The 17,829-nt window shown below is 37.5% G+C and overlaps 3 protein-coding genes and 1 non-coding gene across 4 annotated transcripts in view; 1 reads left to right on the top strand and 3 right to left on the bottom strand.

Annotated features, from left to right (window-relative positions):
* LOC110858965 (ABC transporter G family member 23) overlaps window positions 1-13,818 on the top strand; it is a 29,378-nt gene extending 15,560 nt beyond the window's left edge. Inside the window, 4 exon segments of the mRNA XM_035859043.1 lie at window positions 12,324-12,391; window positions 12,687-12,949; window positions 13,264-13,350; window positions 13,405-13,818. Coding sequence (XP_035714936.1) covers window positions 12,324-12,391; window positions 12,687-12,949; window positions 13,264-13,350; window positions 13,405-13,625 — 639 coding nt within the window. The 3' untranslated portion in view covers window positions 13,626-13,818.
* Window positions 29-1,422, bottom strand: LOC110858962. The gene is made up of 4 exons (XR_004836914.1): window positions 1,325-1,422; window positions 986-1,235; window positions 651-869; window positions 29-583 (listed from the first exon to the last, which is right to left on the bottom strand). It is a non-coding gene; the product is annotated as an uncharacterized LOC110858962 (transcript).
* On the bottom strand, window positions 3,420-4,515 carry LOC118438568. Its single transcript, XM_035859049.1, has 2 exons — window positions 4,209-4,515; window positions 3,420-3,848 (listed from the first exon to the last, which is right to left on the bottom strand). Exons 1-2 carry the CDS (start codon window positions 4,244-4,246, stop codon window positions 3,473-3,475), a joined length of 414 nt encoding a protein of 137 aa, XP_035714942.1. The 5' UTR covers window positions 4,247-4,515; the 3' UTR covers window positions 3,420-3,472.
* Window positions 13,819-13,868: 50 nt separating the features above from the next.
* LOC110858959 (dehydrogenase/reductase SDR family member 7) lies at window positions 13,869-16,214 on the bottom strand. The gene is made up of 8 exons (XM_035859042.1): window positions 16,082-16,214; window positions 15,793-15,852; window positions 15,494-15,589; window positions 15,311-15,420; window positions 14,798-15,046; window positions 14,522-14,641; window positions 14,255-14,427; window positions 13,869-14,006 (listed from the first exon to the last, which is right to left on the bottom strand). Exons 1-8 carry the CDS (start codon window positions 16,197-16,199, stop codon window positions 13,961-13,963), a joined length of 972 nt encoding a protein of 323 aa, XP_035714935.1. The 5' UTR covers window positions 16,200-16,214; the 3' UTR covers window positions 13,869-13,960.
* Between the last annotated feature and the right edge of the window lie 1,615 nt (window positions 16,215-17,829).

The raw sequence follows: 17,829 nt of genomic DNA, 5'->3' as shown, positions 1-17,829 counted from the left end.
TCCATACATTGTCTATTTTTCAATGCGTTTTAGCCAGAATCTCAATCCTCTTAGATCTTGGCAGTTTGAACCCGCCTACCCGCCGGATTATAATTTTATGCGCCGTTTTCAAATGTGAGGTAAGCAGCGAATTTTTAGCAAAGCCTTTCCCACAACCGGCCTGGTCACAGAGGAAGGGTCTCTCCCCCGTGTGAACTTGCCGGATGTGGCCCTGTAGGAAGGAATTGGTCGTGTAGCCCTTATCGCAGTGGGGGCAGGGGGAACGGATCGGGGCGACGTAGCCGGGCGTGTGGATCCGGTTGATGTGACGGGTCAACTCCTTCCTCTGCTTGAAGGCGTGGTCGCAGTGGGGGCACGGGAAGGGGCGCTCGTTAGCGTGGGTCCTTACATGATCTTGCATGGATCGTTTGTTGCTAAAACTAGCCGGACATACCTGCAAGGGGGGAACAATTTTGAGGTTCTGTAGACAGTAATCCAGATTCGGTAACTCACATTACATTTATGAGGCTTAGGATGAGTCGTATCCCCTGCGTGTGACATCATGTGAGACTTTAAGCCTGGTAGAGTCAGCAGGCGTGCGCCACTATTTTTAGGGAAAAAATTAACGGATGGTTACCGGTAGCGGGGTTACGGACTTAAAATATAATTACCACTCCTCGCAAATGAAGGGATCAGCGCCGTGTTCCCTGATCTGTTGGGAGGTCAAACTCTTGGTGTCGACAAACTTCTCGCCGCACTGGTCACAGACAGGCCGCTTGGATTCGTCGTGACGTTTGAGGTGTTTGTTGAGGTGGGCGACGAGGTGGAACTGCTTTCCGCAGATGTGTCAAGTTTGTGACCTTGAGGGATCGTGGGTGGGGGCGATGCTTCTGAAGGGGAAGATTGAGGGTAAAATTGGTAAGAAAAAATATTTAAAGAAAATTGCAGGGCGAAAAATGTACAAAATTATTGCAAAATATTGGCGTGCAAAAAAGTGTACAAATACCGTGTCGCCGTAATTTTGAGCCACGTTGACGTTGACGTTGACGGAGTGGAGGTGGGAGGATCGTGGGCGACGTCACTTAAGGGGTCCGTCATCTCGAGAACTTCGGGGGAGTAGACGGTACAATAGTCGAAGGAGAGTTCGTCCAGCTCAACTTTGACCTCGGGGAGGTCTGTTTCCTCGACAAGTTGGACTTCTTCGTGCTCCATCTTCACATCTGTAGAATTTTCAATTACTAATAGGATGGAATTATCTGGGGAAAGCAATTAAATTAAATGACACAAAAGTTGGAGAAAGTAAATAATTTACAATTTTATAAGATTGAAAAATCTGTTGACTTACCTGTGGTTAATTCGAGATTAATTTACTACCAAATAAATTAACTTACTCACTATAAAATTCTCTTAATTATTAGTTAATTACTAACATGAGGAATTAAATATTTAATTGAAAGTGAAAGTTGAGTGTAATGTTTGTTTGCGAGCCAGGTGGGATTGAATTCGTGCTAAAACCGGGATGAGTGAGATTCACGCTGCTCAAGTGAACAAAGAGAAATGCATGAGGAACGCTATGCGGAAATAAGTATTTTTCAAGAAATTTATGAATTTTTAGGAAATGTGAAATTACACATTTCAAAAAATAATGAACCGGCGCTGTAAACTTGTTAAATGCCAGTATTATGTAATTTAAGACTTGTATTTTTTATAATACGCAAAGAAAGAGGGTATGAATTTGTTTCGTATGCTTTATGTCACGCAAAATTAGTGAGGTTAAAATTTTATGTCTAGTTAATTACACCCTTGTTTTATTACTGTGGGGTGATTGCCATTTATATTTGTGTTGTGTGGTATGCTCGTCTCATTAGTAATAATTATTATTAGATAAATAATTATTACTAATGAGACGATCTAATAATAATTATTATATTTTAAGGGATTTGTAACCAACCTGGATAAAATTTCTAAAAAAATTCATACGAAAAAGAAAATTGAATGTTGAAGCGGGTTCAGCAAGGGAACGAGAAATTGGTTGACCTCGCAAGGTGGAAAAGATCATTTTTTCTACGAGCATTTTTTCCTACTTTGAGGTCAAATTGCGAAACTCTACGTGAATTTTATCGAAAATAAAATCTGGCTGATAGCATCTTAACTTTCTAAATGGCATCCCTATATTCCTATGGCCTATTAAATGCTGTCACTTTAAAGAACTCATAAATTTTTCCATATTTTTTATTAATAGTTTCACTCCCTCAATTACATAAACAAATTCCGAAACCCATAAAATACAAAAAAACATGGAAACCCTTTGTAAAATTTATTTAATTAAAATTAGTAATTGCAAGTAATATATTGTTTACATACTTGAAAATTCCGACAAATTTGCAGAGTTAAATGAGTAAAATATTTACAAATACATAGTAAGCAATTCCTTCATAATTTCAATCTTATCTGGCACACAACGTCCCTTAGAAAGCCTTATAAACGAAAATAAACGCGGCCAAAATGATTTTGTACAACCAAACTAGTCCGAATACTACCCGCTCAAAATACTCATACCCATCAGAGAAACCGAACGATTTCTTAATGTTATCAAACCGTTTGGCATACTGCGGACCAAAGTTTTCCTTTCCAACAACTAAGAGGGTGTTGAGTAGGAAAAAAGTGGATAATTTTCTAGAAATTGGGTTTTTCAAGACATCAAACATCAAGTGGTCCTTGGCGGCGCTAATTATTTTTTCTGTAAACGTCAAGGCGTTGTAAGTATTGGTGGCTTGAATTTGGAGAATATCCTTGAGTGTCCAGTACATCAGAATGTTTGGCGAGATGGAAGTAATTCCTTGAAGACCCTGTATTTTGGGTTGGAAATTGGGACAGAAAATGTCACGATTTAAATAATATTCTTCTATTTTTTAATAATTAACTTTATTTGAAACCTGAAACGTAACATCCGCCACGAAAATGGCATCCTTCTCGGCATGGAATAGACTCGGGATGGCGTACCGTTCAAATATCCCCCGGTAAACTTCCCGCGCTGATTTCAAATTGGGGCGAAGTGCGATGTTGTACTTATCTTCGATGCCTACCAAATATCCGAGGATTGCCCAGAGATGGTTGAAAGCGGAAAGGTCGTCCTCATTTGGGCAGGAAATTCCGAGCCGTTCAGGAAAAAGGATGGGAAAGCCGATAAAGGCGAATTGGATGAGGGCTAGGATTTGCTGGTTGAATGGTACCGCGTTGAAAATTTTCTCGTTAGATGGCGCAATACCGCGCTGGCTTGGCGGGATGTTTGAATTGTTAAGATCCTTCTTTGCGGCGGCCCACGCGGCGGTGGGGGCATAGTCGGAAAATTCACTCGCGTCGGATAGGATTTCTCCGCGGGAGATTTTTTTTGAAGCGGCGCAGGCAAGAGCGGAATGCAGGGCGCGGACTCTGTTTAAACTGTAAGTATCGATACGATTAGTAAAAAGAGTCGAGTTTTTTTTTAAAAATATTATGAAATTTGGGCAAACCTTTTATAAATATCGGTAATATTTCCATCTGATCCAGACTCCCAGAAGGGATCGGTATACCACGTGATTATCTCGGTAATGGTTGAGGTGTACCGCTTAGTGGCGCTTGCCGGGGTGGAAAAGTTTCCAGAAAGGAGCAAGATGTCGATGCCATCGGTATAAGGACTACTTGCGAGACCGAACATGTGTGAGATGGAAATTGAGGGGAGGTTATTTCTAGCGAATTGTTGACCTCTTCGCGCTAAGTTGAAATCTAGCCAAGCGGGAGGTTTGCGATCTGGGTCGATCTTAGCGGGAGGGATGGTACGGGCGCCTTTCAAATCTAGGAAGAATTCTTCTATGTTTAATTCCGAAGGACTGAAATTAAAATAATGTATTAGGAAATTTTTTTAAATGTTTAGATATTTGTGAGTTCTGGAAATATTGACAGAATACAGACCAGTTTAACAAATAGTACACTAAAATATCTAGTGATACAGCCGTTACCGATATGACTACCGAAATGGTAAAAATTTACCACAGCAACAGTGGTAGATTTTGGTGGTGGTGACGTTATTATAACAGCGATGGTAGCGCATGCCAAAATCTACCTTGTGGTAGATTTCTACCATTTCGGTAGAGTCATATCTAGTTACCGCAGATAACAAGCCATATTAAAAAAATTGTGAGTAAACTGACTACCGTAAGTTAGATGGATAATGCATCAAAAAATCTTACCAAACGGAATTTGTTTTCTTAGCGAAGACTTCTCCCATTTTTATTTTTTTCGACGTTGAAGCGGTCTGACACTAATTATAATGGAGAACAACCTTTATATATCACAAAGAAGGTGCTCAGAGTAGAAAACCAAATCTACGTGATTCGTTAAGGTTGCCGTGGAACCCATTCAAAAGTGAAGCGATGAGAAACATCTTCATTAAAAACATCTCTATAAATTTTTTAGTAATAATTTAAGTCATTAAACTCGTATTATCATAATCACATGGCATATCACTTAAGATAAGAAGCAGCTATATTTTTTTACTTACACAATGGGAAATCTTTTGAACCGGTGGATACCAAATATGATACGAATCGGCATGAATGTATCAACTTATATATTTACCGGATCGGTCTATCTGTCTGTCTGTCCCAGACGCATCCCTTCAATGTATTAATCACTCCAACATATTAAATCAACCAGAAGTCACTAACGTGATTTGTTGTGTGAACTATGAAATTTCGGAAACGTGAGGTGGGTGTGTCACATTAAATTTTGATTTACGAATAGTTAAAGGGATATGCGCTATTTTTCCGCTAAAATATATTTTTAATTATATCCGAAGCAAATGATGGGATTGCACTTGGTCCCACGGGCACCCAGAGTAGCCTAGTTGTTAAAATTAGACACAATGTGTCGCACCACCACCCATTACGCTGTTTAATCATACTTTACACCATTAGGTAGAGGATGTTGCACAACCATGAAGGAATTCCGATGGAGTAAGTATTTCCCACTGGAATAAACCAACATGGATAACCTGCCTTTTATGTCGGTCTGTAATTACAAATTTAAATAAATAAAGAAATAAAGACTTAATCAGTGAATTTAATTGATGGAGAAATATGTACACCTCGGTAAAAATTCACAGCCTGTTAAATTATATGTACAATGCAGACACTAGGTATTGTAAGTTGACTTATCAAACATAGATAAATTTTATAACTATTTTTATTGCGTATTTTTATAACTCTTTTTTATCATGGCTAACAGAAGAGACTGTTCACAGAGGATCTACTTATAACCTCAATAGTGAGCTCGAGCACCTATAAATGCGTAGCTGAATAATTTATCTATGTAATCTGAACTTACTCAAATACAGGCAAAGTGGGAAACTGCGTCATATTTAATGGATTTAATAAAAACTGGGAAATACATAAATTTACAAAAACAACATGCTTAGTTTCGGCATCGCAATCAAAGTAGAAAACAAGTTTATTATAGAACAATACTAAAATATGAACGATAATTAGTTATTCTTACAGTATTTGCGGGTTAATATAGTTTTAATTACACAAATGCTTACATCTGGAAGAAAGTTTAACAGTTTGATACTCAAATGTATTTTTTTAATCGTTGAAAATTATTCAGGATGATTTTATTGATGGAATTTTGCGCCAGGATTTTGTTGTAGGACCTTGAATAAAAACCAAGCCGGCTTGAAGTTGCTTATATTTTTAGGAATTATTTAATCTGACCAAGTTTGTTAATCTCGTCAGTGATGTCGTTAATGACTCCTTCCAACTCCTCTTTGTCCGAGAATAGCGTTTTATCCGCGGTTACAGAGATTCCCATTTTCCCCTTGTAGCTAAGATTAGTGATCATGAGGGAGCAGGATGTTTGCAGCAGCCCAACAATGGGCAGCACCCGCTCGACAGGATTCCCAAAAAATTCACATCCATCCTCTTCAAAAATAGCGATGTTAGAATGCACCAAGGTCACCGCGGCGGGAAATACTACTTCCTTTTTTAAAATGCTGGCAACTAGGGCGTTCCCGCTAAAAACAGCGGCAGCCCCGACGAGCAGGGTGGAGTTGAAAAAGTGACGAAATTGGTTGGAGATTTGGAGAAGTCTTTCCTCCCTTGAGGCCTCTAAGAGGGGCATGCGCATTGGGACCACGATTCTGCAAGAAATACAAATATTAACTCAATTAATTTAAATAACTACTCATTTTATAAATACTCCTACATATTATTCGTTAAAGTTCCTGGATGACTGGAAATATTTGGGAGAACATAGAGTGCCGTCGCGTCTCGGTTTGCCCCTCTTTTCCTCATAATTTCTCTCATTACCCCAGCAATTCCGGCGGACATGAGGGACGTCACATTGGTCCGAGTTCTGGCCGAAATTTGCTTCAGGTCCGTCATATCCAGTGCGACGAGGTTATGACCTATTTTTGAAAATTATTTCAAAAAATCTTTAACGATTTAAAAAAAATATTTAAAAAAACCGCACTTACATCGGACTATTTCCCCACTCCGGTCAGGTACCTGAATCGTGAGGGGATTCGAATCAATCCCTTTCAGCAAAAGGTACGCAAATTCCGTCGGAGTGATGAAGATTAGTTGGAGGAAATTCAAAAATCTTCGCGGCCAAGATGGTGGTTTTTTCTTGTGGAATTTTCCCTTAATATTTTCCAATACGGTGTGACCCCCCTTATTGTCGCAGAAGTCGCTCAAAACTGAGATGCAGGCCAACCCGTCGCCAAGGGAGTGGTGGAGGCGCAAAATCAGGGCAGACTTGGTGCCATTTTCATAATTTGGCAGTGACACGAATTCCCACAAGGGGGCGTCTTTTCGGTACGGTTTTTCAGGGAGGGTGTCCAAGTAGTGGGTGATTTTTTCTGGGTCGGATTCCTCATTGATGGTGAGATGGCGGGAAAGTTGGAAGGTTGGGGATTTCTTCCAGAAGATGGTTCCCATCCAGCGGTGTAAAGTGCAGGATAGTTCGGGATACTAAAAAAAGGATTAAATTTATTTACGGCGGGAAGTTCAAAAATTTAAAATAATAAATACTTACTTTTTCTACGATTGACTCCAACCTGCCAATTACTTGATTTATGTCGTGCTTATTTTTTAAAAAGAGCGCCAAACAGATCGAGCATGTCGGCTTTCGGTACATGTCATCCCAAGAAAACACACTGCTCGAGATATTTAGGGGACGGTAGATATCCGTCTTGTACGAGGCCAGGGATAAGATCAGTTTTCTGTACAATATTAGTGGAAATATGACAAGGAGAAGAACCAATGGGAGAATGAAAATCGATGTAAAAATTGATGCAAGGAATAGCATCAAATTTCTGAGGAGGGATTTCATTCTAAGTTTTTACTGGAATATTTGAGAAGAAGTGAGATACACATGGGTTGAATTCCAACTAAAGAAATTCCCAAGGTATCTTGACTATGGTTACGTACAGAGGGATGTGTACTAAATAGGTTAGGGAATTGGTGTCAATTTGGTACGGTCAATTTGGTACGGTCAGTTTGGTATGGTATTATTTGGTAAAAGGTCAGTTTGGTATATGTAAAATTTGGTCTGGTCAGTTTGGTAGTGTCAGTTTGGTCTCGTATTATTTGGTACATAGTCAATTTGGTATATGCACAATTAGGTATATCTAAAATGGTACAGGTGCAATTACATAATTTTCTCCCTAAATGCTCGATTAGTTGGGTCTGAAAAATATTATTCTGACAGACTGTTTTGTAGCCGATTAACTGGCCGTGTCGGTTCGTCCGTCATGCTAGCGGAGGAATCTCTGAATCGATTTTGATCACCTTGGCCTTAAAATGACCGTTGGGCCTTAGATGACTTCGAAGATGAGCAAAATCGGTTGAGTGGTTGACCGGTGGAGGTCATATAGGGGTTGGGGTATTATATACCAAAATTTCAAAATAGGTATAGAAAGCTGGAATGTGGCACGTAGGTCTGATGGCTTTTAATAAAAGAATATAACGTTAACTTAAAATTTTCGACCAGACGGACCCCATTGAGTCACCCTTACTGATTTTCCTAACCCTCCAATTGAGCTGAAATTCGGTTTGAGGATTAGTATTGACTTGGGATGAAAGAATACAATGCAAACGTTGTAAATTTTTAAACTGACCAAATTTGGCCATTGGCCAAATTTCTACATACTCAAATACATACTCAAAAATTATCAAGCGTCATATAATCGGACAACTTTCTTGGTTCGGGCTATGCAAAGCTGTAGAGAGAATTTGTACTACACTTATTTATCTCATAAAAATTGGAAATGAATTTTAATTTGTTAATTTAAAGATTTTTATGTACACCAAATTGATCAGACCAAATATTTCTATACCAAATAGTTCCATACCAAATTGACCAGACCAAATTGACTAGACCAAATAATCCCGTACCAAATTGACCGGACGTGTGACCAAACTGACCGTACCAGATTGACCGTACCAAATTGACCATACACCAATTTTTATTAGTTAGATTCACTCGTTTTTTAAACCAGTTTTGTTAACTGATATCTATTTAACATTTGGATAAAGGAGGAAATGAAATGAACTCACGGCTTTGTTACAGGATATTCTTTGTGTATTCTTGGCCAGGTTTTATTTATGGACGTAATTCTACTCGAGCGGTGGGACGATTGAGTTTATGCTTATAGGAAGATGCTTAGCATAGTTAGCTTTGTCTATAAATTGATTTGTGCTGGACAGGGCAAAAAATTGCAGAAATAAAAAAGAAATTAATTAAAATGCGAGATACACTAAAGCAGAAACCTATGCCTAATTGAATTGTGGAAAATTAATATTATGTGCCATGCTCGATGCGATCAGACCAAAGTTTTTATCCGGGGTCATGTAAGAATTCTGAACTTATTATGATTTCCGATTTTTAAATTCTTTATTTTTGTGGAGAACTTGATAGTTTAACGGGGTAAGTATTTATGCGATTTACGCAGCCCACCAATGCCTTCAATGTGTAAACATGACTTGAAAAGATCTAAGGTAAGATAGGTGCATTTAAAAGTATGAAGCATGCCCCCCTCGCCCCTTAACATTACCTCGCCTACGCTGATGATAAATCGTTAATCGGCTTATATTCATTGATTGCCGAAAACTATTTAAAATGTTATTTATTATTGTAATAAATAACATTTAAATAGTTTAAATGCGTATTGTCGTGGACGCGTAATTCTTAAGTAAGTATTACTTACTTAGAAGTACTTAAGTAGATTTGTATTTATCATGCGAATAAATGTGAGGTACCTAAAGAAATTTAATGCTAATCTCTGCAATAATCATATAATATTCCATGAACATTCTATTTATTTACGCACTAATTACCTAGATACAATGTCTCTGAGATTACGTCTGGAAGTAGAACTGGTCAACAAATACTTTCCTTTAACCTGCAAATGTAAAATTTTTGCTACAAAGGCTGAGAAATTGATGTGATCTTACTTGACTTGTTGTCGTGGGAACTGGAAAGTTCATGGAGGAAAGTCGTAAAAAGTATGTGACTTGTATTCAGTACTTCTTAGATTTATGGGTGTATAATCTTCAAGAGTTAGTGTGTGGTTTGCGATATCCAATTAATTAGATGATATGTAAATAAATGTGCGATATCAATTGCAAAAATCGTGAAAATTATAAATTATGATGTGAATTTACTTATACTAATATTTTAATAAATTAAATAAACTACTTACTTTTACGTCAAGTATGGGTGCGGACGTAACTCTATATTCTCACAGATCTTTGAGAATTTCTTCTTTCTACACGTTTAATTGATTACGGAGTTCATTGAACTAATGACTTAAAATTTAACTTGAAATTGAGTTTTTTTAAATTAAAAATACTTTTCTGGGGAGATGACCCCCTACGCGGTCCGGGTTTCGAACGGGTGTAAAAGTTATTGTGCGAGAGAACCCATCCTGAAAAATATGTTTATGCAGGTCGAACATGGAAAGATGTAAGGGGACCTAAATTTAAATGGATTTTTTAAATTAAAAATTTAATTAAATAATTTGACATTTTCTTAAATCCTAACCTAGTTATGGACTCTTAGGCGAGAGCGGTTGTGGGTTAGTCGAGATTCCAGGTGTTCTTTTTTTACCGTGAATATTTCTGATCGTTTAGAATTTATCGTGTAGAAAGACGACACTTTTGAAGTGTATCATGGGTCAAATGGCCCTGGATTCGGGCCATATTTCCGTCCTAGAAAGGGATGCCTGTAGATCGAGAGAGGAACTTCTTACCTCGATTGGACACATGCCCCAGGTTGGTCTAAAAAATTAATTAATTACATCAGGACTTAACCATGAGTTTTCTAGGAAGTGGCCTTGTATCCGTTAAGAATTCGGGAAATATTCGAATACTTCGGAAAACTTCAAGGCCTAAGTAATTTCGAAATAAGGGTCAGAATTCGGGGACTAAGTAACGTTCTGAATTTGGAGGATGGGAATCGCTCCGTCAAAACGTTAAGGTGGAGTCATTTCGTTAATTTCTCAATTTTTGGCGCTTTCTAAAAAAATAATTTGAAAATAGCGGTGGACAGCTTCGTCGTGTCTCGCTTGCTGTCGCGTTGTTAAATCGCCCCAGACTTTTGATCCTGGACGAGCCTACGACGGGAATTGATCCCTTGTTAAGATTGGGGTAAGGTTGTGGCGGAGTTTTCAAATTGTGGAAAAGTGATATACTTTATGGGAAATTATAGTATTTGGGACTATATTGGTGGTCTGGTAGTCACGTTGGGAACAACGGTCATTGTCACGACGCATTATGCTGAAGAGGCGAGGAAATGTGATAAGGTTTACAGATATATTTAAAACATACACTTTAAATAAGTTTGTTACCAGCGGTGACGATATATGAGTCTACAGGAAATGATAGAAATCCAATACTGGTGGTGGCACTATTTTTACGGCTGCGGTTATATGCGCACTACCAGAGCGGTAACAATAGCGCGACCACCACGAAAATCTATTACAGCCGCAGTATTGGATTTCTACCATTTCCGGTTGAGTCATATATCGTTACCGCTGGAAATAAACAACTTAGGGTGTAGTTTTCCCATCTTAATAAGGTATTATAAACAAATTAACCAATAATCATCTCCAGATCGGCATAATGCGGAGGGGTCGCTTAATTTGCGAAGATAATCCCTACGATCTCCTGGAGGCGTACGGCACTCCGATTTTAGAAATCGTGCTGAAATCTCTTGCCACAATGGATGAGGAGAAAAAATTACAGTCCATCGATAATCGTATACTAGCTAAAATATCGAGACACAAGTATCCCTTGGTAGGACTGGAATCCGATAAGTGTAGCCCATTATCTTTCCGTTTAAAGGAGCAAGACGAAAATGGAGCCTCGACAGAAAATATTTTTCCTGAGAAAGACAAAACTCCAAAGAAGTCAAAAATTGTTGAGGAGTTTGAAAAAGTCAGAATTCTAACGAAACGGAATTATCTACTCCACATGCGCACACCGGAGTAAGTATACACTGCGCATCTATAAAGCAAACTATATCTAAAAAATTACGATTACAGGGTTTTGGCTACATTCTTGCTCCTGCCGGTTATCCAGGTCATAGCCATCTTTTACATTTTTGGCAGAGATCCTGTAGGAATGAGGTTGGCTGTGTGTAATGGAGAAGGGAATTGTTTGGGGGGAATGAATGCTATGAATTATAGTCTATTGGGGAATAATGGCAACTTGTGGGGTTGTGCTTTTCTAAACGAACTTGAGAATGGGGCGGGAAAGTTTAGTTTGGTAAGCGGATTCAGGTTGCTTAGAAATTTCTCAAGGAAAACGATTTAACTTTAAATGTCCAAAAATTTTTCCTAATTAAATTAAATTGTTCTATCCTTACTAGAAATATTATAGATCAGGCACCTCAGCATTGGCTGCTGTCCAGTCTGGCGAATCAATAGGGGCTGTTGAAATTCCCGCAAATTTCACAGTCAGTACCATCCATAGATTTGCTTTTGATAGATTCACCCCTGAAATTGATTTGCGGCAGAGTACGATCAAAGTTCGGATGGATATGACGAGTAAAAAATTACTAACTTTATTAACTATTACTGAAATTGTGACATGAATTATTTTTTCTTAGATACGATAAACACCAATTTCGTGATCAACATGATTCAACTAAGTTATATGCGATTCCTTCAAGGGATCGTTAATGAGACAAGAATAGAAATTAATCCTAAACTTCTTATATCTCCCTTTACTGTAAGTCTTAAGATGATTCCGTCATGTGACAAAACAAATTAATCAACTAAAGAATTTCGTCAAATGTATTTACAGTTCAACAGAAAACTGGATCCACACGAATTTACATTTCAAGAATATATCCTTCCAGCCAATGTAATTTTGTAAGTGCAAAGTTTGAATTTTTGATAAAAATAGGCGTTACCAAGGAGATGGGATTGGGTTGATTTGGGTCAGCTTACTAAAGGCGGGTCGAGACTGTGAGAACGATTTCTGGCCTTAATTATTAGGATGAAATTTTGTCGTCCAGATTTTTAAAGTGCGAGCCCATCTCCCGAACTAGTGTTCGAGATCTCTGACTCCAACATTCCTATCTCCCATCTCATCTTATTTCCAGATAAAATTAGAAGATAACCTCAATACGACACAAAAAAATTACCTTTAAATGTTTACCAACAGGACAACTTTCTTTCTCTCGATGTCTGCCGGCATTTTCCTCTCGACGGAGAAAGAACAAGGGACGTTGGCCCGTTCGCTGGCGGCAGGAGTGAAAATGCGGCAAGTCTACATTTCCTATTTTATTTCTGAAACGTCCATGACTATTTTGCAAATCGGGGCCATATTTGCGGTTCAATTCGCCCTGGTCGGATACGGGGTTAGGGGAAATTTAGGAACGTGCTTTGTCATGGCGCTACTATCCAGTGTTGTCACGATGTCGTTAGGTATGCAAAAATACTTTAGTTTAAATAATTTTATTACCAGCGGTGACGAAATATGAGTCTACCGGAAATGGTAGAAATTCATTACCACGGCGGTTGTAGATTGTGATGGTGGTGGCGCTATTGTTACGGCTGAGGTTATATGTTTACTACCAAAGCGGTCGCAAATTGTTACTAACAATAGCACCACCACTACCAAAATTTATCGCAGTCGCGGTAATGAATTTCTACCATTTCCGGTAGACTCATATATCGTCACCGCTGGTTATAAACGACTCAGAAAATTATTTAGGGTGTCCTAAATTTCTTTTGAACAGCAATGTTGGCCGCCAGTATCTTTTCTAGGTTGAGGGAAACGATTGTTACCATAATATTTTTCATCTTGATATGCGGCATCCCTTCCGGTAATTTGGTAATAATTTTTTATGAAGCTCGTATTTTAATTTCTTCTAATTTAGGATCCTTCTGGCCGCTGGAAGCTGTCAATGCACACTTCCGCTGGATGTTCTACTATCTGAATCCAATCTCACTGCCGATGGTGGCGATGAGACGAGTGTTCAATAATGGGTGGGGTTTAGGGCATTTAGTTGTGAGGGTGGCCTTCCTAACGCCGATTGCTTGGTTGGTTCTTATTTCGTGTGGATATTTTGTTGTCGGTAGGATACAGAGGGTTAAGTAGAGGATAATTACTTGAAAAAGATGGGACAATGGGCGGCATATTTTTAAAAATTGGGTTGCCTTCTGATTTTTGATTAATTTAATTAAAAAATTTTGTATATGGCTTCTAAATATGAGGAAATATTTGAATGCTTACTCAACCTCAGAATATTTTGGGATTTCTCGTGAGAATAAATTAATCGATGATCAATTAACTCTGCACTGTTATTATTATAACCATAATTATCTCCAATTGTTCTTTTTCATACAAAAATTATTTATTTTATCATACTTTTAGAGAAGATAATTATGTTCATATAAAATTAAAAGGTGACATCGCTTTTCTTCCCGCTCCTCTTATTCTTCGTCCACCAGCATAAATTTCATCGTGAAGGCGGTTAATCTATAAGAGAAAAAAATAATTTAGTTAATTTAAAACGCCAATATAGGCATTACGACTAATTTTTGCAAAATTATTATGGTTGGGACAAAAATTAATTTTAATTCTACCGCTTTGATTATAACAAATTTATCGCTTCACTAGAAGCAAGGAGTCTAAATCCCGCGAACGCCGCCATATTTTAAATTTTAATTTAGCGATTGAATCTGAAACATTGCCCGTCGTCATATTTTTACCGCGATTATTCTCACTTTGAAAACAAGAAAGGCTGATATGCCGCCAAATACATGAATGGCAAATTCGGTAGTGGCCCCATCCACGATTCCTCCAACTTATTTGCGATCGAGGCCAGGCAAATTTCGCCACATCGCGCCGTCGTCATAGCGTTTCGCGTTAATGTGGACATCATTGTGAGCTTGAAGCGCTGAAAATATTTTAAATTTTTTTATATTTTTAGGAATTTTAGTAAGATTTTTTGAAATAAACTAAATAAAAGTTTGAATTATTTCAAACCTTACCGCGCCAGTCCCGGTCAGAGTATCGTTGTATATGTTCGTCTCAACTGGCCCCGGGCAGAGCAGGGTGACGTGAATTCGTTCCATTTTCCTCAACTCGTGCCTCAAGCAGTCAAAGTACCCCTGGAAGTGCAATCTTAATTTGTAAATAATTTACAGTTGATGAATGTTTCGTAAAATGGACATATCGAAATTATTGCATATTCTTAATTTTTGCAAAAACTAATAGATCGCCAGGATTCGAACCCGGGAACAAGCTAATTTAACATGTTTGCTTACGTGCAGCGCGAATTTTGTTGGCGTATAAGGTGTGAGGTATGGAAAGCCCATTTTCCCCGCCAAACTTGACACCACCGCCAAATGACCTTGACGGCCCCGCTCATTTTTGAAATAGTTGAGTACGATCCGGTTCAAATTTACGAGGGAGAACACGTTCAAGTCGAAGAGGGCCATATCAGTGGAAATTGGCGCCTCCTCCCAGAGCGCGAATTGACCCATGGCGGCCGCGTTTGAAATCAGGATATCGAGCTGAAACGAGAACATTTTTTAGGAAACTTATTATTTCGAAATTAATATTTTCGCGGCGTTATAATTAGAATAACACATCGTGAAGGTTAAGTTAATCAACAATTTTGCAAATTATACCCAATTTGCCAACCTTTGTACACCATAAGTTGCAAAATTACTAAATATGCTTACCAATTATAAAAAAACATCTTATATAAAGCAATTTAAGAAAAGTTAGTGCCACCTAAATTTTCTCAAATGTCTCCAATTATTCAAATTACCCACCTTTCCAAAAGTTTTCACAACTTTTTCCAACGCCTTGGCATGGCTGTCATAATCCACCATGTCGAACGGCAAGACGAGGATGGCATCCTGTTTCGTGGACTTGTTCAACGCTGTGCAAAAATTGTATGAAACCCACATCATAAAATTAAATAGATAATTTGCCAAAATATTTAGCATAATTACCCAGACACTCCCTCTTAACCCTCTCCAACTCCTCGTTCCTCCTCGCGGACAAAATTATTTTCACATTCTTCACCTTCACCAACTCCTTGGCAATACCTGGACAAAATATTCAATTTGAAAATTTTGTATTTCAAGAATATTACGGAATATTTGTCCTGCAACAATATAACACGAGAATTTTTCCAGAAATTCAGTCATGGATACTAATTTTGATAGCACAAACTTTACACAAGTTTAAGAAAAAAATTTCTGGCAAAAAAGTTCGATTATTTTACGAAATCAAAAAAAAGTTTGCTCACCTTCCCCAATTCCTGACGATGCTCCCGTCACCCAAACAACTTTTCCTTCAAAACGAGTCGCTAGAAATTAAAAAAATTTCCTCAGATTTGACACCCTTGGCGTACTCACGACAAATTTCTGACTTGCTAAATTGGCATATTAAGTTCGTGCCAAGAAGGTAAATTAATTTAAATATAAAATTTATGGAAATTCATTTCAATTAACAAACTGCGACAATATTACGCAACATGAATCCCACACAGTTCATATTTCATGCCAAATATTCCCCCGAAATTAATTCCCCCATACCGACATCCTTCCCAAACTTGATATGCAAATAGGTCCAAATATCACAATCCGAGATGAACAAAATTCCTAGACATATCGCCAAAAAGGCGAGAAAAACTGCCACAATTAACTCCAGCATTTCTCGACAGATAAATATTTTAACACGACCACATCCATGGACGCTTCACGCCAAAGTGAGACCAACATTGACGTGCTGAACTGTAATGGGGGGATAGTTTCTTGTTGAAATCTACGTCTACACTGTATAATATTACATGCATACCTGTTCACATTCATTCATTTAGTACGAAATAAACAATGAATGAGTGAATAATTCATTAAATAAATGAATAATTTCTAATTTCGGAATGAATGCATGGATTTTTTATCCATTCATTTTTTGCCCTATGTTTAATACATGGGGTGAATAATTCATCAGTATGAATGAATTTTGAATAAATACTTTAAGTTGAAGTTTGAAATGAATGAATAAAATTTTTTTTGAACAGGTATGATTACATTATATTTATTTATTTATGGAGCAATTAATACCTACCATATCCTAATCTTGATAAAAACCTCAGCGCTCTGGAAGTTTAGTCGGGTTCTTACAATGTCTGGGAGTAAACAGGTTAATAAGTAAATAATTGTGTTTAACCTGCAAATTTAAAATCTTTACAGGAATGAAAAAGGCTGAGAATTGATAGATCTTAACTTGTTGACGTGGGAAAACTCATGGAGGAAAGTCATACATATGTTGGCAAGCCCGTACTCCTATGGGTAACAGATTTATGTATAACCTTCAAGAGTTAGTATCGCTACGTATGTGGTTTATATCCAATTAACAAGATGATATGTAAATAAATGTGCCATATCAATTTAAAAAATCATGAAGATTATAAATTATGATGTGAGCTTACCCATACTAATATTTTAATTCATTAAATAAACTACTTACTTGTACATCAAATATAGACGAAAATTGGTGCGAACGTAACTCCACGTTGTCACGGCTCATCACTAATTTTCTCTCTGTACACGTTTAATTGATTTCGGAGCGAAGGGAACTAATCTCTTAAAACTAGGCGATTTTACCTACCCGTCCCATTTTCAAACTATATAATTGATATTCAATTATTGAATATTCCAACAAAGTCTTGTTAAAAATTTTAATTCCCCTCATAATCTTTCGGTTAAATGCAATGTATATTATTATAGGTTTTCAACGTTGATAGTAGAAATTACTTAGCTAGAGAACCGTGGAAGAAAGTGCGCTTCCTTCACTCTAAGCAACTGGGAATTGATTATAAAAAAATATTAATACCGGCATGACAGTATTAATAGTTATTACTACTACAGTATTAATGCACAGTATAAAACTAATACCGATATTTTAAAAATTAATATCAATAGAGCCAAAAACATGTTTAATACTGCATAATATTGATCATAGTTTTATATTGATACCAAAACGGTAGAGTCACCATAGACTTTGAAAATAATTCTGAGTGGTGCAGTAAGGGAAAGGTGATGATGGCTACGTACTGAAACGAGTATATATTTGTTTTCAAGTAAATGTATGGCAAGTTGGTGTGCGTTCTATTAATTTTACGCTTATGGAAAGAATCGTATGATTCTATGAATTATGCAATTGCATATTCCATCCTGCAATGAATTTTCAGGACGAGAAATGCATACGACTTTTTTATTAGTATTTTGGGCGAGGATTGGTCTTTAATTAATGCATATTAGGTCGCTGTTGGACTCGA

This window comes from Folsomia candida, unplaced genomic scaffold, assembly GCF_002217175.1.
Source record: "Folsomia candida strain VU population unplaced genomic scaffold, ASM221717v1 Fcan01_Sc023, whole genome shotgun sequence".
Lineage (NCBI taxonomy): Eukaryota > Metazoa > Arthropoda > Collembola > Entomobryomorpha > Isotomidae > Folsomia > Folsomia candida.
Note: the sequence above shows the minus strand (reverse complement) of the source record. Positions and strands in the feature narration are given on the sequence as shown.

What these genes read in the sequence shown, in the direction of transcription:
- LOC110858959 (XM_035859042.1), bottom strand. Translation starts at nt 16,199, where the DNA reads ATGCTGGAGTTAATTGTGGCAGTTTTTCTCGCCTTTTTGGCGATATGT. An exon ending in CAACAAAATTCGCGCTGCAC is followed by an intron (nt 14,642 to 14,797) that starts GTAAGCAAACAT and finishes TTGCACTTCCAG; the next exon opens with GGGTACTTTGACTGCTTGAG. An exon ending in CAGCCTTTCTTGTTTTCAAA is followed by an intron (nt 14,007 to 14,254) that starts GTGAGAATAATC and finishes TTTCTCTTATAG; the next exon opens with ATTAACCGCCTTCACGATGA.
- LOC118438568 (XM_035859049.1), bottom strand. Translation starts at nt 4,246, where the DNA reads ATGGGAGAAGTCTTCGCTAAGAAAACAAATTCCGTTTG. An exon ending in AAGAAAACAAATTCCGTTTG is followed by an intron (nt 3,849 to 4,208) that starts GTAAGATTTTTT and finishes TTTTAATTTCAG; the next exon opens with TCCTTCGGAATTAAACATAG.